Raw genomic sequence first — 23,362 nt, forward strand, 5'->3', positions numbered from 1 at the left:
CGTGAAAATCCTAGGAGATCAGCAGTTTTTGAGATGCTCAAACGGCCCCGTCTGGCATCAACAATCATTCACTTCCCATGACATTTTGTCCCCATTCTGATGTTTGGCCTGATCAGCAGCTGAACTTCTTGACCATGTCTGCATGCTTAATGCACTGAGTTACTGCCACATGATTGGCTGATTAAATATTTGCATTAATAAGCAGGTGGAACTAATAAAGTGGCCACTGATTATATGTTCTCAATTCAGAAAAACCTTAAGTCCTTGGGTTTAATGCTGATTTGAGTTATCCCATTTTAAAGGGAGTTTTGTATTTGGCAATGGCAAATTATAGATGTAAAACTGGCTCAGTAAGTGGGACTTGTACCTTGGGGTCAAATTGCTGCAGCCATTAAATATTAATGTAAATCTTAAACCTAATTCTAAGGGATCTTATGAGATTGAAAATTCATTGTAGTGCCTCAAGAGCTCTGTAATATATTAAATAATAAGTGAAGGTGTCATCAGACTCTACAGTCGTAATTTTTGGTACTGTGATTAGGCAAGAAGTTTTTCAAAAGTTTTAATGCATATACAAATAATATTTAATGTCTCTCTTGGTACAACCAGACTAAAATCACTAAAGTCACTAAAATCACGTTCCCACATTTGGTTCCAATTTGGCAATTGCTTCTAGGAAGTTCACGTCTGTCAAAAACATTTGAGGATTGATCAGGATTGATTGTAAAGTGACCCCATTCAGTTTTTTAATAGCCCCTTGAACTATCAGAAATTTAAGCAGAGATACTGAAAAAATGCTGAGCATTCAGTCATATTTCCAGACAGAAATCGCGGCAACTGGACAGGTTGCACTGCTGGAGAAATGAGTACACAGTTGTCCAGTTTGCCCTAAAAATTGCACAGAAAGGAGTCTTGAAATCGCTTTCATTTTCTTAATGACACAGGACAGTAATGACACAGGACAGAAAGGACAATGTCTTGGTACAATGGAGAGCTGACATTTGAGATGATTACAGAAGGTTTTCTGAATATACAAAGCATGCATGCACATGCACATCCTCTTTCTCCCTCTCTCTCTCTCTCTGAGCACACACACATATGCTTCCTGTACAGACACATGGAACAAATAAACAATCTTCTCCAAACCTTGACTAATCATTCTCCCTTGCTGCAGCAGCCCAACTTCCTTTCGTTCTTCATTCTGCACACTTCAGTCTCCTTCCTTCTGCCCCTTTCCCACCCTCCCTACTCCACTCCTTCTTTCAGTCCATGCAGCTTAACCACCTCTCCTCTACCCCTTCTACCCACTCCCCCACCGCCGCCTCCCGGCAACATCATCCTCAACTTGTCTTCATGGCTCTTAACCTCTTTGTTTCCTTTTGCCCCTTTTCTCTCCACCAGCCTCCACCACTCTGCAGCTGTCAGTTGTCCAAGAGCATTATTTGCTCCCTGATCAACACTCACTCTCAGGCTCACTCCTAGATTATCACTAGTTTTTCTCCTGCTATCTGCTCCTGATACCAGCAGCTAATTCACACGATACACGCGGTCTATGCTAGAATTTTTTGGACCCCTCCCAGGGAGCCATGACAGACCCTCCTAAGTAGTGCTGTCTGATGTCAACAGAGTGGAAACAAAGTCTTGCTCTGCCTGTGGACCCTGACAGGTCACTTCCCCAGTCTATATTGATGAATCGACCCTGAGGATATTGGAACATCTTCCCCACTGTCATCATTACCTCAGGACTTCTCTTGACAAGTTGTTCTAAAACTCAAGGGCTAGGAAAAATAAAACTTCAAAAAGTGTATGGCACCAGTTTAACTGGATTTTTTTTTGAAGAGTCTACAGGGAATCATTTTCATTACTCTATAGTTATCAGCACCAATTATGCCTATTGCATCAGGGCAGCACAGTCAGAATCAGAATTGGGATCATGTTCAATATCACTGGCATATATTGTGAAATTTATTGTTTTATGGCAGCAGTACAGTGCACTACATAATGAAAACTAAATTACAATACACAGTGTGTGTATATATATATATATATATATATATATAATGTAGTTATGTGTGTGCATGGGTGTGTATGTGTGTGTGTGTGTGTGTATATATATTCATATTCATATTCACCCACTTAGCAGTACATAATGCCTTTTAATGCCCTATGAGAGCAATAAAACCATATGATTCTATAATTGTTGGATTTAGCACCTGGTTAACAATTAGGATGACAACTTGATTGTGGAACTTTACTGTAAAAAAGACAGAGTCAGAAAGACAGCCTTGCTGAGGTTGTATAGGGCTCATGTGAAATCCCATTCAGAGTTCAATCTGCATTCCTTAAGAAAGGTATACCTGACTTCAGATTGCTGCAGTGTAAATTCAATAACTTGATCCCTGGGATAAGGAGGATTTTGAAGTGAGATTAAGCAAAATTGATTTATATTTATTGAAAATTAGAGGATTTATCTAAAGCTAGTTGTTTTGTGTCAAACATAAAATCAGGACCTAACTTCAGGATAATAGCTTGGTAATATTAATAGAGACAAGGAGAAGGTTTTGTGGAATATTGTAAATCCTGAGAAATTTCAAGGGGTTTGTAGTCCTTAGCTCTTTAGTCAGTTCAAGGTAGACATTAATAGAACTTCAGACATGAAAGGAATGAGAAAACTTGGGGATTCGTTGACAAAGTAATGCTGAGACATAGGATTGATCGTGATTATTTTGAAAGGTAGATTAAGCTCTAGAGGGATCATATGATCTTCCTTTTCTTAGATTATGAAGCAGAACAAATATATTTATATAGTACAGACATTTCCATGCAATTGGCAAAAATACAGAACCAAAGACTCAACAGATTGTGGCTCTTAGGAAAAGAGAAGGCTGAAAGGTTAAAAGTTGTTTACACTATGAAGGGACTTGATCACACAGGTGAAAAGATGATTTCATTTATTGGAAAGTTATGGAGACATGAAAGGTAGTTTCATAAAAAATGACGAAGGAATTGCAGGGGACGTTCTTCATCCAAGGAATATTATAATCTGGAGTGTGTTTATTTATGCATTTAAGAGCAAGATTGATAGATCAAAAGAAAGAAATCCTTAGAGTCAAATAGGTTGAATGAGGACTATATGCAACATAGCATTTGCATGTAATATGTGGATAAAATATCTTGCTTCTCTTCTGTAAGTTTATATTCTACGTGAATTCAGGTCCATGTGTTTACTGACCAAAGCACCACTGAAGCCGAAGATTAGCAATGACTTTCCTGGATAATGTAACAGGTACAGGGGACAGGACAATGGCCAGCTTCAATTGCTTATGTTGTCAAGCATAATTCAACAATGATGACTTGTATTTGTGCAGTGCTTTTGAAACAGTAAAATATCCCTAGGTACTTCGCAGGGGTTTAATCAAACAGAAGATGACAGGAAGCTGCATAAGGGAATTCAAGGAGGGATAAACAGAACCTTGGATGAAGCAATAGATGTTAAGAGTATCTTAAATAAAGAGGGGAAGATTAAAATGGGAAATAGTTTCAGGGAAGGAATTTCAGGCATGGCTACAAATAGTGGAATGATTAATTTCAACAATGATTCAAAGGCCAGAAGGAATGCATGGAACTATCTTGAAGGCACTAATGGCTGGAGAGGATTTCGGAGAGAAGGTAGGGGCGAATGGTTCGGAAGCAACAAAAAGAATCTTTAGATAAAGTTGTTACTTAACAGGTAACCGGTGAAAATGAACAAGCATGGGAGTGATGGATAAGTGTGGATAACCACAGCAGATTTTTGGATGATTTCAGGTTAACTGCAAGCCGGCGGAACATGATAATGCTTAAGGACAAAAACTTGGCTTCAGGAACAGATGAGCTGAGACAGGGATGGTAACAGGTGATGTTTTCTAAATTAAGAAATATGACTTTAGTGACAATGCTACCACATTACTCTAAACTTATCTCACTGTCATATATAATAAAAAAAAATTGAAAACCATATATTTCAGCATCTGACCGATACCAGAAAGAGCTGGGGAACCCTGTTTGTAAGTGTGAGGAGATCCTGGAGTACTCCTATTAACTGTTTGGAGAGAGACATTCATCATTGATGGTTTGTTTGGAAAGGAGAGAGAGACGAAGATTAACAGTTGGACTGTCACTTTAAGGCATTGGAAGTAACTTTGGATTTTTACTGAATTTGGAGTTGGAGACAGCACCGAGCAGCTCGAAGGTTGCTATGGTGACCAAAGGCAGATTGTTGATATTCCTTCAAGGACTTATTGCCTGCTTGTGCACTCTTTTACAGACAAAGGAAGGAGGGACTCTTTGAATGACAGGTGATGCTCAGCCTGGTGAAATAAATGAGAGGTCAGATGATACAGACCTCAGGACACATGATCTGGACACTGAATGAGCATTGTTGTGCCCGCAGAGAAAGTGGGTTTTGGAGGATCGATCAGGCGTATTGATCCAAATTGCTATTCCATCGGTGAAGAAGGGGTTGACTGGTGGGGAGTTGTCTATGTGTCCACCCTCGCGTGGGGACAGAAGACCGGTCCCCCTGGTTAAAGTCACAGTCGGTGACTTGTAAAGGATTTCGGAGGACAACGAGAAGATCGACGGCATCAGCTCACCTGAAGACTCAACTCACTCTCTCTCTCTCTCTCTCTCTCTCTCTCTCTCTCTCTTCATCACTACTCAACTAAATACCACAAACTGAACTGAACTGAACTTTACTCAACATCGTAAGACTGTATCTTTTTACCCCTAGACTTAAAGAAGCTTGGTTTTCATGCATATATATTCCACACTTACTTATATATATAATCATTGCTAACCTGTTTGATTTATCTACATTTATATTACTGTATTGCGTAGTTACTAATAAATATTATTAGTTGTTAGCAATACGAGACTCCAAAGTGTTTTCTATTTCTGCTGGTTTCTTGATCCCCGTCACAGGGTACGTGACAGTAAGGCTCTTGTCATCCCGCATTCTAATTTCCTAAAATGAGTGAACATGATTTTACATGAAACTAACTATCTCTTGTACATCAAATTTTGAATGCCTTGAAGAAAATGTCCTCAATACTGACACCAAAACAGGAAAGAAATTTATTCTTGCATAAAATATGCAGGTATTATTGAATGCCATAAGTGAAATGCATGATAACTTGCTGGTAGAAAAGGTTAACTCTGCACTACAGAGATGCATAAGATTTCCAGCATCTGTGTATCTCGGGTAACACATACAGAATGCTGGAGGAACTCAACAGGTCTGGCAACATCAATGCAAAGAAATGAACAATGGGTGTTTTGAGCAGAGACACTTAATCAGTCCATTAACAAAAAGCAGTAAACTATACTACTAAAAAGAAGCTGGTGATTTGAACAAAGCTCATTATTTATTTAAATTGAGCATGTAAGTTTGATTCAGAATATTCTCAGATCCTCAATCATAATAACCACAAATAAATCTAAATATTTTCCTCCTACTAATGACAAAAGTTATCAAAGTTCCCACATCCATATTTTAAACACCACTTGCTTTTCTTCCCTGTTGAGATTTTAACCAATTGCAGTCTGAACATTTTCTCACTACTCAATCTTCACCTTTCATGTCAGACAACAAAATGCAGCAGGTTGCACCACAAATATCCCTTGACCTTAAGAACATGTGAACAGGTGTAGACTAATTAACCCATTGAATCTCTTCCAGCATGTAATCAGGCAATGGGTGACCCAATGCTACCTTTTCCCCATGTCCCTTCATTTCTCTGGCGAGCAAACCGCTACAAATCTTGTGCATAAATAGGGTAAATAACTTTTTAAAAGACATTTAAATCTGCTGAAAAAGTGTTTCACGTTTCTGCCTCCCCAATAAGTTTTGGTGCAGAAAGTAGTAGAAGGTCAGCTCTTTCTAAGGATAAATTAAAATCAGAAATTAACCAAAAAAATTATAAATGTATCAACACTCCTAGGTTAGCATACCTTTTAAATAACATTTCCAAATTCTGGTTCTGATCACTACTGCACTAATATTGGGTGTCTCCAGCAATACAGCATACTTCTACATTTGTCAAATGGATAATTACATCAAGGTTTTACTGATGCAATAGGTTCTTAGTTTATATAACTGCTTTGAGTTAACCTAATACAAACAGTTTCCTGGGTCAGCCTCACGTAGGCCATAGTCACAATTAGGTTGGAACCGTCAACAGCACACTCTCATTGCCTCCCCAATTTCCCTGACAGGAACAAATGGAGTCTATTGCCACAGTTATACTTTGGTAACAGCTGATTTAAATAGCTTTCTTGACTATCTCTTATGCCACAAACACTACTGCACCCTTTGGTTTAAACCCCAGTTACCACTTAGTTTTTGTTTCCTCCTGGTGATTTTCTTTATGAGTGTAATAGTTTTGAAATGATGTTAACAAGTGTGAATGCAAAAGATATTTCTGCTTGGGACAAACAGTAGGAACATTACCTTCAAAGGAGACATTGGATTATCATAATTTTAATGCATGAGGCAGATTCCAGGGCTTATCCATTCATAGGCTATCGATTACCAATTGGCAAATTTTATATAAATGATAAGGGAGCAATACACATCCTCTGTGTGCACCATGTAAGTACATACATAAATTAGCACACAAGTATAATTGAAACACATCAGCCTCGGATACCAAAATTACTTATCTCCATTGCTGTTTGCTACCTTGTAATAAAAGATGGAATGCATTTCTAGGTATGGCTAAAGTTTAAACTCCAGCTTCACTGCTAAACCAACTTGCTCTGATGTAGACCCCAGTGGGTACATTGAATTAAGTCAAAGCAAATATTTAGGCAAGTCCTTAATTTTAATGAAAGGCAGATGCTTCTTTCTTGATCTTAGCTGATATTTTATTAACTATGTGGTGCATTTAATGTGTCTGTTGGAAAAATACTGTTTTCATACAGTTATCTGCAACTTACAGGCAACTGCACGAAGGACCATCAATTTTTTACAGTGAATTTATGCCTATTACAGCAACTAAGCAATATTCTGTTTAGCCAAATACATGTATATGCTTAATTGACAATTAAACGTGAAACTTGGAAACTTGAACTGCTTTGTACTTGCTCATTCTTTTCCTAATCAATGATGTCTGTCCTCCAGGTTGCTCTTTCCTGGGATGTATAATGGTTCATTGCGATTTATTTTACGATGTGAACACTGTTCAGTAACTTTAGGAACTTGCCCTGCCCTTCTGACTTTGAGTGGAAAGCAGGGTGAAGCTGAACAATGAGGCCAGTCAACACACGACTATCCCAAGGTTAATTGCTACTCCCTCAACATCAAGAGGCATCTTATTGCCGACTGCAAATCAAATCACTGGACGGTAGCTTCCAGTAAGCTCAGTACTTAACTACGGTCACTTACAAGTGAAGTCGACAAAGTGGTAGAAATGGGCCAAGGAGCAACGATAATTGCAGTAAATAACTGCACGGAAAGAAAAGGCTTAGTGGAGACCTTCATCAAAATCACTAAGACATACACCCAAGCCAATGCAGTGGACAATATATTTTCTTCATTTGAAAGTGAGACCTGGCTATTATACTTCCTTTCTAAAAATTCATAGACACACAATTAGTAGAAGTGCAATGTTCCTTCAAATTATATACATTCTCTTTTGCTCTCCTATTGGAATGCAAGGAGCTAATAAAAATGGAGCAGATAATGATGTTATTGAAAGTGGATGAGGATGTAACATTATCACAAATATCCTTAACATTGCATGAGATACAAGATTTATTGGGGTAAAGCAAGCATAATGTTCACACATTAGTGAAACTGTTAGATTATAGCAAAATTAAATGACTATTTCAATAAGATGGAAACTTAACCTACTGTGAGGAAAAGCTTTCATCTCATATGGCTGCTTTTGGTTTAGGAACATTAACTTATGCTTATTACTATTGTGGAATGAGAACAATGAATTTAGTGTGGGATGGATTTAAAGAAGTAGGCACTGTGCCTTATAGGTCCACTATGTTCCCTATAAGTATTCTTCGGCACTTTCCTTTCCTTAATGATAATGAGGAGAAGGAAGAGAGCCAGCAACAGTACCAAATGGGCAAAGTGTGGAAGAGGAAAATAAGGATAAGGAATTAAAATAATCATGATTATCTAAGTGAAGAAGAAAAAAAGGTTATGAAATTTCAGACTTGTGTCTCTAATATGTTTATCTTTAGCGCTTTAAACACCATTACCTGAGGAAATTCAGATTTCCAGAGGATGTTTCTAGTAGTTTATACAGAATGCTGGTACCTGGCATGTCAGGTATTAAGATCTGTTGAGACTGGAGACAAGATATCGGAAATATTTTACAATCCACCATCCATAATTCCATCCAGCAGGTGACTACTACACTACATTAATTCATTGCTCTTTCCCGTATATCTTCAGTCAACTTTCATTTCTCACCTACTCGTACGTGCTTCTTTGCTGTCACTGTCACATTTGAGGCCTTAAGACGACAAGATCTATAGGAGCAGAAGTAGGGCATTCAGCCCATTGAGTCTGCTCTGTCATGTTGGAATAAATATTAGTAAACATGCAAAATTTTGCAAGTTTTATAAATATTTACTTTTGTTAATAAAAATGGTCAGCCCTCAAGTCCTGGTTGTGATGATCATCTCACAAGATGGAATAATCCTAAATGTTGACTTGTTATCAGTTGACAGATGCAGAGGCTTTGACCCTGATCAGCCTGGTGGCCTTTTAGCAGTTTTCTGCTGCCAAAGGCCTTTGAACTACCTTATCATGTCTCTGATGAGAGAAATTTAAAACCAGTTAAATAATTCAAAATAACTTTTAAAACTGAAAAATAATAACTGTATACATAAACACCATCTGCCAGAAATTAAAAATAAAAGCATAAAAATTAAATAAAATGAAGGTGAAAAAAAACTTGCGTTCACTTACTTTCCAATTCAATCACGTCAGTAACCCCATGCAAATAAAAGCAATGCATACAAAATGCATCTGACACTCTGCAGAAGATGTTTTTGTTCTCACCAAGCAGTGGAGCAGGAGGTCAGATGAGAAAGCACCTGACGTCCACTTCATACTTGGTACTGGTATTGCAATCTGGGAGGGTAAACAGCCTGAAGTCATGCCTCAGCGGAAATGTTTACTGGTGCTGCTTTGGCGGGGGGGAGTAGGAGGGGTTTAAATTAGAGATGCAGGGGGATGGGAGCCAAAGCACCAGAACAGATAGTGGAGTGGTTCTGGAGAAAGATGGTATTAAGCTTATATACAATGTTATGATTCGAAAAGTTGAGCATGGTGGGACTAATATTCTTAGCTGCATATATTTTAATACAAGGAGAATCGTAGGGAAAGGCTGATGAGCCTGGGGCATTGATCAGCAAGTAGATTTATGATGCTGTAGCCCTTAGTGAAATTTAGTTGCAGCAGGGGCAGGACTGGCAGCTCAACATTCCAGGGTTCTGTTGTTTTGGACACGACAGACGGGGAGAAATTATAGGGGGATTGGTGCCATTACTGGACAGGGAAATGTCACAGTAGCGCTCAGTCATGACAGACTGGGGGACTCATCCTGTGAGGCATTATGGGTAGAACTGAAGTATAAGAAAGGTATGACCACATTAATGGAAATATATTATAGACCACCCAACAATCTGCAGGATTTAGAGGAGCAAATTTATAGAGAGACCACAGTCTGTTGCAAGAAACATAAGTTTGTGATGGTAATATACATAAAAGTTGCTGGTGAACATAGCAGGCCAGGCAGCATCTCTAGGAAGAGGTACAGTCGATGTTTCGAGCCGGGGCCCTTCATCAGCCCGAACTGTCAACTGTACCTCTTCCTAGAGATGCTGCCTGGCCTGCTGCATTCACCAGCAACTTTTATGTGTGTTGCTTGAAATTCCAGCATCTGCAGATTTCCTCATGTTTGAGTTTCTGATGGCAGGTGATTTTAACTTTCCAAATATTGACTGCAAATCCCAAACTGTAAAAGAGCTGGATGAGAATGTGTTTTGGAAAGATTCCTTAATCAGTACATAGATGAACCAACTAGAGAGAGTCTGATACTAGATCTCCTGTTTGGAAGATAGGGAAGGTGACAAACGTTTGTGTAGGGAACACTTGGCAGCTAGTGATCATAATGCCATTACTTTCAAAGTAATTATGCAAAGGAATAAGTCTGGTCCTTGGGTTGTGATTTTAAATTGGAGAAAAGCTAATTTTGATGGTATCAGAAAGGATTGAATTGCGAAAAATAGTTTTCTGGCAAAGGTGTACTTGGTAAGAGGGAGAGTACAGAGTTTATATATTTCTGTCAAAATATAAGGCAAAGATAACAGGTTTAGGGAACCTTGGTTTTCAAGTGATATTGAGGCCCTGATTAAGAAAAAGAAGGAGGTACATAGTAGGTATAGGTCAGCAGGAACAAATAAGGTACTTGAGTATAAAAAATCAAGAGAATACTTAAGAAGGAAATCAGGCGGGCTAAGAGAAGAGATTAGATTGCTCCAGCAGACAAAGTGAAGGAGAATCCAAAGGGCTTCTACAGATGTATTAAGAACAAAAAGATTGCAAGGACCATATTGGTCCTCTGGAAGATCAGACTGGCAATCTATGCATGGAGCCGAAAGAGCTGGGGGAGATCTAAAAATAACATTTTGCATCTCTGTTTACTTGGGAGATGGACACAGAATCAACAGATGTGAGGCAATCATCAGCAAGGTCATGGACACTATACAAATTACAGAGACCATAAGATATAGGAACAGAATTAGGCCATCTGGCCCATCAAGTCTGCTCCGCCATTTCATCATGGCTGATCCAAATCCCACATGACTGCTGTAACATTGCCCTTTTGATGTGACTTTTCTATCACCTGTTGTAATTTGTAGCCCACATCTTTGCTACAGTTCGGAGGCATGTACATAGCTCCGATCAGGGTGCTTTTTTTACCCCTGCAGTTTCTTAGCTCTGCCCACAAGCATTCTACATCTTCCAATTCTTCCTCACCTCTTTCTAAGGATTTTATTTTAATTTTTTACCAACAGTGCCACCTCACTCGCTCTACCTACCTGCCTGTCCTTTTGATACAATGTGTATCCTTCAATGTTAAGTTCCTAGCTATAATCTTCCTTTAGCCATGACTCTGAGGTGCCCACAACGTCATACATGCCAACCTGTACTGTGTTCAACTACTTTATTCCATATACTGCATGCATTCAAATATAACACCTTCAGTCCTATAGTCATCATCCTTTTACATTGCAGCTCATCCTGTTGACTGCAATTTTGCCCTATCATCAGCCTGTCCTTGCTAGCAGTCTCACTACTCACTGCCTCTGTCTGTAAACCAAACTGCCCCATCCTCAGCCCTATCACTCCGGTTCCCATCCCCCTACCAAATTAGTTTAAACTCTTCTGAATAGCTCTAGCAAACATGCCCACAAGAATACTGGTCTCCTTCGGGTTCAAGCATAACCCATTCCTCTCGTAAGTGTCGTACCTTCCCCAGAAGAGGTCCTTATGATCCAGAAATCTGAATCCCTGTCCCCTGCACCAGTTCCTCAATCAGGCATTCATCCATCAACTACTCCTATTTTTGCATTCACTGGTGTGTGGCACAAGCAGAAATCCCAAGATTACAATCTTGATGGTCCTGCTTTTCAGCTCTCTTCTTAGTTCCCTAACATCTCTCTTCAGGACCTCCTCACCTTTCCTACCTATGTCATTGGTGTCAATATGTATCACAACTTCTGGCTGATCATCCTAGACCGTAAGACATAGGAGCAGAATTAAGTCATCTGGTCCATCGTGTCTGCTCTGCCATTCAATCATGGCTGATCTTTTTTTCTATCTCCTCCTCAACCCTAGTTCCCGGCCTTTCTCCCCATAGCCTTCCATGCCATGTCCAATCAAGAACCTATCAATCTCTGCCTTAAATATACCCAACAACCTGGCATTCACAGCTGCATGTGGCAACAAATTCCACAAATTCACCACTCTTTGGCTAAATATTGCACAAATTCACCACCCTTTGGCTAAAGATCCCACAAATTCACCACCCTTTGACTATCCTCTCTCTTAGGGGAACCTGATCCAAGACATTCCTGATCTTAGCACCTGAGAGACAACATATCATCTGGGTGTCTCCTTCATGTCACAGAATCTCATCTCGATTCCTCTAACTATGGAATCTCCTTTCACTACTGCAGTCCTCCTCACCTCTCTTTGCTTCTGAGCTGTAATGCCAGACTCAGAGGTAGAGACCTGGTCACCGCGACTCCCCAGCGTAGGTCATCTCCCTCAACGGTAACCAAAACAGTATACTTATTATTGAGGAGAATGACCAGAGGAGTACTCTGTACTGCCTGTTGCCTGCTTCTCTTCCCTCTCCAGACAGCTACCCAGTTACCTGCCTCCTGCAACCTAATAGCTCCTATCTATCACTTCCTCAGTCTCCTGTATAAGCTGAATACCATCGAGCTGCAACTCCAGTTTCTTAACATGTTCTCTGAGAAGCTGTTGCTTGGTGCACTGGTGCAGATGTGGTTATCTGGAAGTAGTGTTTACTGCCTTCAGGCAAATTAGCGGGGAGATAAATCCCCAGGGCCTGACAAGGTGTTCCCTCAGGTGCTGTGGTAGGCCAGTGCGGAAATTGTAGGGGCCTTAGCAGGGATATTTAAAACCTGCTTCGCCACAGGTGAGGTGCCGGAGGTTTGGAGGATAGCTAATGCCATTCCACTCTTTAAGAAAGGCTCTAAGAATAAGCCAGGGAATTATAGGTTCATGAGCCTGACATGAGGAATGGGAAAGTTATTGGAATGTTTTTTAAGGGACCGGGTATATAAGTATTTGGATAGACAGGGACTGATTAGGTACGGTCAACACGGCTTTGTGCGTGCTATGTAATGTGTAAGCAATTTTATAGAGCTTTTTGAGGAAGTTACTAGGAAAATAGATGAAGTCAAAGAAGTGGATGTTGACTACATAGACCTTAGCAAGACATTTGACAAGGTCCCATATGGGAGGTTGGTCGAGTGCTCAGTCGCTTGGCGTTCAAGATTAGGTAGGAAATTAGATTAGACATTGGATTTGGTGGGAGAAGCCAGAGAGTGGTAGTAGATGGTTGCCTCTCTGACTGAAGGCCTATGACTAGTGGTGTGCCACCAAGATCAGTGCTGGGTCCATTGTTGTTTGTCATCTACATCAATGATCTGGATGATAAAGTGGTAAATGTGTTCAGCAAATTTTGGATTAGGGTGTAGTGGACAGCGAAGAAGACTGCCAAAGCTTGAACTGGGATCTGGATCAGCTGGAAAGATGGCTGATAAAAGTTAAAGCAGAACAGTGTGAGGAGCTGCATTTTATGAGGAACTGCCAGGGTAGGTCTTACATTGTGGATGGTATGGCATTGAGGAGTGCGGCTGAATAGAGGGATCTGGAATACAGGCCAATAATTCCTTGAAAGTGACATCACAGGTAAATAGGGTCATAAAGAAAGCTTTTGACATATTGGCCTTCATAAATCAATGTATTGAGTACAGGAGTTGGGATGTTATGTTGAAATTGTATGAGAAGGTGGTGAGGCCTAATTTGGAGTATTGTGTCTAATTTTGGTCACCAACGTACAGGAAAGATGTAAATAAAATTGAAAGTGTGCAGAGAAAAATTACAAGGATGTAGCTGGGACTTGACGAGCTGAGTTACAGGAAAAGGCTGAATAGGTTAGGAGTTTATTCCCTGGAACATAGAAGATTGAGGGGAGATTTGACAAAGGTATGCAAAATTATGAGAGGTATAGATAGGATAAATGCAAGCAGGCTTTTTCCACTAAGGTTGAGTGAGACTGCGAAAAGAGGTAATGTGATGAGGGTAATAGGTAAAATGTTTAAGGGGAAAATGAGGGGAATCTTCTTCACTCAGGGAGCAGTGAGAGTGTGGACTGAACTGCCAGGGGGAGCAGGCAGATTATTGGTTCGGCATGGACTTAATGGGCCAAAGGATCTGTTTCTGTGTTGTGGTTTTCTATGACTCTAAGCAAGTAAGTCGGATCAAAATATACAAAGTGCAAATGCAACCCATCTGGAAAACACGTTGGCTTATCCAACATTTCTATTCACGCAATTGCAATAAATGGACTTTTAAAAGGAAATCCATGCGGAGACAGACATTTCTGTATAATTCTAGAGATAATGAGGATAATGAACATCCATAACAATAGTATAAATATGTATATAGTATGCACTAATACAACTTAAAACAGGTTTTATTGTATCTATAAACAAGACACAGTGAGTGCAAAAAATATTCCTTCATTGGTGTTACATAAGCTTCACTGAGAGCACGAGCAAGATGAGCTGAGCAGTCAGATGCATTCTGTATGTAACATGGTTTCTTTTATTGTATCTGGTACTGAGGGAATAAACAATCATTTCTGGATTCTCATGCTTCACGTTCACTACAATGATGCACAAAGTAAGATGGAGCAAACTCAACAACATATAAAATATTGTTTGCTGGAAGAGATGAGCAAATCTCTGTCTCTACTGCCAACTGGCATTATTGACTGTTACATACACCAAGTAATTTTCATTTCTTTTTCCCTCATCAAAAACACTGAAATTGGATTTGTACACTGTGCACTACTCTCTTATTACAATTGTGACACAATATATTAACTCCCCTCCTTCTTGTTTCTGTTGGAGTGCACAAAAAAGCAAAGCCTAACCATAATAATTGGGTGGCAGGATGGAGATATGTCTCTACCAAAGGAGGTGTAAGGCACTCTTTCCTTCTGCTAGCCTGCAGGTCACCCTTGGGATAGGTGTTAGCATCTGCTAGCCCCCTGATCAGGGTCATGTGAAGCCATAGGAGCAGGTGGTTATGCAACCACTGACATCAGGTGGACAACCTCTTAAGAGTATTGTTAATGGCTGGGGTCAGCTGTCTTGTAAACACATTGCCTAAAGAAGGGCAATGACAAACCACTTCTGTTGAAAAATTTGACAAGAACAATCATGGTCATGATTGCCTATGTCATATGACACAGCACATAATGATGATGAGGAACCATAATGTAACGCTCTAGTTAAGATTGTTACTGCTATGCTGTAGGTATTTTATTTTAGCAGTTCTGTAAGAGCAGTCTGTAGTGCTTTCAGCCTGTTTCAGTTTGAGCTGAGATAAAGGGGTTTGTTGTTCAGCTAAGGATTATGGCGTCAGCCAGTCAGGATGGTGGAGTTGGGAGACGGTTCAGGAGAACGCTGTGCAGAGAAGTTCTGTGAGGGACACTGGTGTGGGTCAAGGTCTCTTTTTTTTGACAGGAGCTGGGAATAGTCAGGAGGGAAAATAGCTGAGGTTGACATCCCTGTTGCACAAGGTGCTTTGTGCAGATGAAAGGCTTCAAGGAGGAAGGACCAATACTCCCGCGGGAGACCCATTTGTTCGAGATGGATTTCGAGCAACATTTGGAAGGTGGTGTGTGGTTTCACGCAGACTAAGGGTCTATCGCCTGAGTGACAGACAAGTTCAAGATGAGCTCCAACTTAAGTGCACATTTGACTGTTTAAGAATAATGGGTCTATTTTGTTTTTCTTTTCTTTCTTTTGTTTAATAACTGTTTGCTTAGGTTAACATTCTTAAATATACTTTTTTTATAATTGTATACAGTGTACGATCTGTTATTTCTTGTTGATAGGCAGTTACCAGGGGCAGTAACTCACACAGCATTCACACAAACCAGGATCTGAGTGGGTAAAACATCTCAACCTCAGGGATCTAGCGGGACCAAAAATGTACACCCTAGACGTACAAAACCCAAGAAAGGTGTGTTTCTCGCTGCAGAGTCCAGTGCCTGTTAGCGAGAGGCTAACAAGCCACGTTTCCAGAGATGCCCAATAAAAAGGGGTTTCAATAATAATATGCAAAAAGTATTTTGTGAATATAATTATAAAAGCATATAACAATAATACAATACACAAGACAATATGGCACATCATTCTGCAGAATCAAATGTAAATATGATGTGGTGCCTTCAAAGCCACTACTATCAATACTGCTTATTAAGTTATGCGCAGCTTATGTCATCCAACAATCATCTGTCTAATTTCATTTCAACTTATAATTATTCACTAAGAGTTCATTAACTTAAAGTAAAGCCAATACAATATCCATCCAAGGATCTTCCATTTGGATGCCTGTCTGTCTCTGACCAGGCAGGTGAATATTTTGGCCTGATATGTTAGATAAATCTTAATTGCATATTAAATCACAATTTCACAATTCTGCTTTTCATTGCTCAAGAAATAAAATGTCCTTCATGTCTAAGTTTGAACTGGTTTGAATGAATGTACAATCAGATTACAATATCTGTATCTCCTAAATAGTAATTCACTCACAGTTCCGAAGTGGGTAATTTGTATAGTAGAAAGAAACTCTGCGTCTCACATCTTCAGAATTGTACAATTGTTGCAGTGATAAGTGTTTAACTTGCTGGACTGAATACAATAACTTGCTTTTCTTTCTGATGTGGCAATTTTTTACAAGTGGCATTCACTGTTGATTCATTTCTTATACTTCATTTTGTGTTTAACTCTCTTTGGCTGTTAAATCAGTGCATTTCATAGAAAATAAAAGGCTTTATCTTCTCAGTTGAAAGGTGGCTAACAAGTATTTATTTTAAACCAGATGCTCACTTTTATATAGTTTTGCTGATAGTCAATGATAAAGAATACTGACCGTCTTCCCGTGATTTCTGTATGAAGGCTTCCACTCCACTCTCTCCATAGCTTCCTTCAGAAGCAAGGGTAGAAACATAATTCCATCGTAATGCTTTGACAATATCAACCATGGCCTGTGACTGAAAGGTGTCAGATGGGACCACACGAGAGAAGAAGTCGTACCTGCTGTTGTCACTGAGCTCTGGGGCTGTGGATGCATAGCTTATCTGAGGAATCTGTAACAAAGAAAACACATGCAGTAAATGGAAACATATACCTTGAGTATTCACTCAGTTGTGTCTTTATTTCTTGCTCCAAGGTCTAATCATAATTATGATAGCCAACAAAAAAAGATCACCGGATTTTAAATACAAATTATACTTACAATTTCCTACCACCATTTGCTCAAAATTTAATAAGACATAGGAGCAGAAATAGGCCATTCCGCCTATCCAGGCTACTCTGCCATTCCATTATGACTGGTTTATTATCCCTCACAATCCAATTCTCTTGCCTTCTCACCATTACATTTGATGCACTGACTACTCAAGAAACTATCATCCTTTGCTGAAAAAATACTCAATGATTTCGTCTCCACAGTTGTCCATGGCAATGAATTTCATAGATTCACTAAAGAAATTCCTCCCCATCTCTGTTCTAAATGGATGTCCCTCTGGTCTAAGGCTGTGCTCTTTCATCCTACAAGAAATATCCACCCCACATAGACGCTATCAAAACCTTTCAATATTCAGTTGGTTTCAATGAGGTCTTCCAATCCCTCATTCTTCTAAGCTCTAGCAAGTACAAGCATAGAACCATCAAACGCTATACGTTAACCCATATTCATGGAATCATATGTTAACCCTTTCATTTCCAGAATAATTCTTGTGAACTTCCTCTGGTCTTTCTCCAATGCCAGCACATCTTTTCTTAGATAAGAGGCCCAAAACTGCTCACAATACTCCAAGTTCAGTCTAACCAATGCTTTATAAAGCCTCAGCATTACATCCTTGCTCTTATATTCTAATCCTCTTGAAATGAATGCTAACTTTGCACTACCATTCCTTACCACCAACTCAACCTGCAAGTTATCCATGCTGGTATCTTTCCTGTCATACATGAACTCTTACCTTGTTTAGCAGCCTCATGTTCGGCACCTTGTCAAATGCCTTTTGAAAATCCAAATAGACAACATCCACTGACTCTCCTTTTTCTATCTTGCCTGTTATTTCCTCAAAGGAAATAGTGCTTCAAGCTTGGGAATGTACTATGGGTAAGTACATGTTATCAAGCCATCAGATATTATGTCAATTAAGGTGATATTTGTCATTCCTAGATCTGGAGTTATTTCACTATTGTTGGTCATTGAGCAATACAGCGTGCGCGCGCGCGCACACACACACACACACACACTGACCATGGGAGCACACAGGGGCCCAATTCCTGGTTTCAGCTCAATCACCCAAAGCCTTGCCCTTCCATGTACCAGTCCAAGTGCTTCTTAAATGACGCTAGTGTACCTCTCCCAACCACTTGCTCCAGTAGCCCTTTCCATATATTCACCACCTTCTACATGAAAAAACATCCTCAGGTACCTTTCAAATGTTCCTCTTTTCGTCTTTTATCCTTAACCTATACTCACTCAATCTGGAATCTCCTACTCTGAGGGGTAAATCTGTTACCATCTATCTTATGCATGTCTATAATTCCAATCTCTTCTATAAGATCATTTCCATATGTTCCAAAGGATGAATACTTTGTCTGGCCAATCTCTCACCATAACTCAGGCCTTCAGGTACTAACAACAACTTTATAAATTTTCTCTGCACTCTTTCCAGTTTAACAATGTATTTTGTCTGTAATACAGAGACCATAGTTGTACACAATACTCCAAGTGCTGCCTTGCCACAACTTACGCAACTGCAACAAAATGTCCCCAAATCCTCCGATACTCAGAGCCCAGACTAAATACAGGCTAAACACAATTTCCATAACCCTGTTTACCCACAATGCTGCTTTTAACAGACTATGCAATTGATATTAATCAAGATAGCATATCATATCAAACTACAACAGCAGCAAACTGCACGAAGGAAGGTCAACACTAATTCTGTATATGAGCTGTGACAAGGGTGCAAACAGCAAGAGAGGTCGGCCGATGGAAACATACTGCGAGGTTTAAGAAGAACTCTGGAGCTTTCAGGGATTATTGGTGGGCTGCAATCATAATGATCTATTAGGCACTTAGCAAGGGCCAGTAAAAAGAAGTGCAATGTAAGCAGAGCGGCCATTGTGTGAGCCGACAGTGTTAGAGTGCCCAGGCTTTTGCTCAACAGCTTTCAGTGAGAACAGGCAAGGGTACGCACAAGCAGATGTTCTAAGTAAAATTTCTAGTTTTTCTTTTTTCTGTTAGTACATAATTAGTGCACTGAGAATGGGTTCAGTGCTATGTTCCTTGTGTGCGATACAGGAACTTTGTGAAATCTCCAGCCTCCCTGATAACTACCTCTGCATGAAGTGCTCCGAGCTTCAGCTCCTTAGAGACTGTTGTAAGAAACTGGAGCTGCACCTGGATAACCTTCAGCTCATATGAGGAGGTGACAGATAGAGTAGGATGGCGATAGATCTCTACAAAAAGAGGTATAAGACACGCCTTCCCTCTGCCCAGCTGCAAGTAATGCTTTGCACAGGATTCTACACCTGCTTAGCCCCCCAATCAGGGTCAAATGAAGCCACTGGAGCAGGTTGTGGATGCTTGTATGAGTAGCTGGTGCATATCACAAGTCCTGGTTATGTGACCGCTGATGCCAGGCAGACAATCCCAGAAGACTACTGATAATGGCTGGGGTCACCCGTCTTGTTAAGACACTGCCCAGGAGAAGGAAATGGCAAATCACTTCTGTAGAAAAATTTGCCAAAAACTATCGTGGTCATGGAAAGACCATGACTGCCCGTGTCATGCAACACAGCACATAACAGACAAATGATAGACAGGAGATACAGGAAAGTAATCATCCCTAAATTGCAGGAGGCAGGTACCTGGGTGCCTGTCAGGAGAGGGAAGGGGAATAGGCTGTACCCCTGTGGCTGTTCACCTCAATAATAAGTATACAGCTTTGAATACTGTTGGGGGGGAGGAGGGGACAACCTACTCGCGGCAAGTCGGAGTAAAAAGATCTCTGGCACTGAGTCAGCCTTTGTGGCTCAGAAGGAAAGGAGGAGAAGAGGCGTGTTGTACCATGGGGGATTTCATAATTAGAGTAGCAAACAGCATATTCTGTGAATGTGACAGAGACTCCCAGATGACATGTTGCCTCGCAGGTGCCAGAGTCAGGGATGTCTGGGGTCGGGCATACGGCATTCTAAGTGAGGAGAGTGAACAGTTGGAAGTTGTGGTACATATTGTTACCAACAGCATAAGTAGAAAAGGAGAATACAGGGAGTTAGGCAGAAAACTCAAAAGCATACCCTGCAGGGTAGTAATCTCTGTAGTTCTGCCTACGTAATGTGCCAGTGAGCATAAGAACAGGATGATTTGCCGGATGAATGTGGGGCTGGGGAATTGGTGCAGGAGAAGGATTTCAGATTTTTGCATCTTTAGGATCTCTTTTAGGCAACGTATGAAATGTACAAAAAGGACGGGTTTAAACCTGAGCCTGAGAAGGACCAAAATCCTTGCAGCCGGTTTTCTTAGCGTTGTTGGGGAGGGTTAGAATTTTGCAGGGTCACCATGATTTTAGATTTTTTTTCCCCTAGAGGTCTGTGTTTCACAACTTATTGAGTGTTAAGTATAATAATTATATTACTACTTTAAAAATTTTTTTAAATAACACTCCTATTGCTTGCTCTGAATCAGACATCCAATCAGCAATGTTTATTATTTCAGTGTAGATTTCCTTCTTTGTTTTTCCAGAAATATAAAAATAAACTTGCTCAAATTGCAGTTAATGGGTGTAAATTTACCTTACAATTTCCAGTAATAATTGAGATCAACAAACATTTTGAACGAGGAATTATGTGAGCTACAAATAATACATCTAATTTGTGAGAATGCTACGTAGCCAGTGGCTTGAAATACTACATTGAGACCACTGCAAATCTCTCAGGCAGTTGTGAAGGTTCACACATTGATTTTTCACAGAGAAACAGGACTGTTTCTCATGGTATCCATAGCTGTCCAATATTTATTGCTCATCCGCATTATCTGTTTATGGGAGATAGTTGTGTGCTAGTTTGCTCTCATTTCCTTCATTCTAGAAGTGACTTCACTAGAACTTTATTAGATATAAAGTTCTTAGGGATTACTTTAATTTGTGGAAGGCTTTGCATGAATTCAAAATGTTATATATTTACTTACAACACTGTTTGAACTTGGATTAGAAAATCAAATAAGATAATCATTCCACCAAAAAAAAGCAAGCTTTAAATAATATTTTGAAGAACAAAATTAGTGCCCTGGATTCCATGAAATCATTAGATTGTTGTCACCTTTTCCTCATCCCACAGCTTACTATCCCATCAACCACCATCTCATCAATCAAGACTTTGACTCCGTTCTATAAGCAAAACCCTTGTGGCTTACAGCAGAACATATCAAGCAAAGGTCATCAGGATATTCCATTTGTGGTGACATCCACCTTTCATAAATAAGAAGACTGCATTTGGAAAGGCTTCCCAACTCATTGACTTAGCTTGCCAGGCAGTGAGACAATTTGCCAATCAATCATCCCAGAAGTTGAAATGTTATCTTTAAATCATTAAATCACCAAATGAATGGCAATTTAACAACTTGCTCCATTTTGTATCTTGAACTGGGGAAGTGTGTTGTAGTTTGTGGAACTGTAAATGGAGTGGGATGGGGAGGAAGGGATGAAAAATTAAGAAATCGGCTTCTACATGGACTGCTGCAGTACATTGAACAGACAGGAGAATATTCATAAAATACCAGATCCCTGGCATTTCCTGAGACACCAGGAACAAAAAGCCTAGTTGTGATTAATTGGGCTGCTCAAAAATGCAGAAGCATCCTTCACTGAGAAATATTCAAGTATGTTTCAGTTATTTTTTTCTAAGGATTTTGATTTTTCTTTTCCTGCAAGTGCGCTGCAGATTTTAGACATTTGCAACATCTTAACAAGTTGAAAACCCAACTAATCACAACTGCATGACAGACTGGCCCAATTTCAACATCATAGTTATTTTTTTAATGATCTGTTGGATTTGAGTGTTTAACACGTAATGAGGGAGCATTATTTGTAGGGAAACTGTCCGTACTTAAAAACTGTCCACAGACCTCAGTAGAGTCATTTTTATTCCAGGAAAATAAAACAAGCAATACAGCTTTTGTCCTGCAAAGTTTAGAATCATAGAGTCACTCAGCATGGAACGAGGCACTTTAGTACACTGCCTGCACTGATTGGCAAGCACTCCATAAGAGCATAAGACATAGAAGCAGAATTAGGCCATTCAGCTCATTCCATCATGGCCGAGCCTTTCTTTTCCTCCTTAACCCCATTTAACAGCCTTCTCCCTGTAACCTTTGATGCCATGTCCAATGAAACACCTATCAATCTCTGCCTTAAATACATCCAACATCCTGGCTTCCACAGCTGTATGTGGTAACAAATTCACCACCCTCTGGCAAAAGAAATTTATCTGCAGCTCTGTTTTAAATGGACGTCCCTCTATCCTGAGCCTGTGCCCTCTTGTCTTAGACTCCCCCACCATGACTTTCCTCATTTACTCTGTCTAAGCTTTTCAACGTTCAAAAGGTTTCAAAGAGATCCCTCCTTATCCTTCTAAATTTCAGCAAGTACAGACCCAGAGTCATTAAGCATTCCGGAATCATCGCTGTGAACCTCCTCTGGACCCTCTCCAATGCCAGCACATCTTTTCTTAGATGAGAAGCACAATACTCAAGGTGAGGTCTCACCAGTGCCTTATAAAGCTTCAGCATTGCACCCCTGCTCTTGTATTCTAGACCACTTGAAATGAATGCTAACATTGTCTTTGCCTTCCTCACCACCATTCAACCTGCAAGTTAACCTTTAGGGTGTTCTGCAGAAGAACTCCCAAGGCCCTTTGCATCTCAGATTTTTGGATTTTCTCCTCATTTAGAAAATAGTCTACACATCTATTTCTATTGATCATGCTTTTTCTAAAATTGTATTTCATTTGCTTCTTTCTTGCCCATTCTCCTAATCTGTCTAAATCCTTCTGCAGCTTACTTGTTTTTCAACACTACCTGCCCCTTCACCAATCTTCTTATCATCTGCAAACTTGGCTATTCCTTCATCTAAATTATTTATATACAGCATCAAAAGAAGCGGTCCCAACACGAACTCCTGTGGAACACCACTAATCACTGGTAGCCAACCAGAAAAGGATCCATTTTATTCCCACTCACTGCCTCCTACCAACCAGCCAATGCTCTAACCATGTTAATAATTTTTCCTGTAATACTATGGGGTCTTAACTTGGTAACCAGCCCCACATGTGGCACCTTGTCAAAGGCCTTCTGAAAGTCCAAATATACAACATCTACTGCATCCCCTTTATCTGACCTACTTGTAATCTCCTCAAAGAATTCTAATAGGTTTGTCAAGCA

The 23,362-nt window shown here is 40.0% G+C and overlaps 1 protein-coding gene across 1 annotated transcript in view; it reads right to left on the bottom strand.

Annotated features, from left to right (window-relative positions):
- Nucleotides 1–23,362, bottom strand: part of LOC140209933 (metabotropic glutamate receptor 4-like) — a 1,199,825-nt gene that overhangs the window by 940,262 nt on the left and 236,201 nt on the right. Inside the window, exon 2 of the mRNA XM_072278608.1 lies at nucleotides 16,775–16,991. Within this exon, the coding sequence (XP_072134709.1) occupies nucleotides 16,775–16,991 (217 nt within the window). The remainder of the gene's footprint in view (nucleotides 1–16,774; nucleotides 16,992–23,362) is intronic.

Source organism: Mobula birostris, chromosome 14 (genome assembly GCF_030028105.1).
Source record: "Mobula birostris isolate sMobBir1 chromosome 14, sMobBir1.hap1, whole genome shotgun sequence".
NCBI lineage: Eukaryota > Metazoa > Chordata > Chondrichthyes > Myliobatiformes > Myliobatidae > Mobula > Mobula birostris.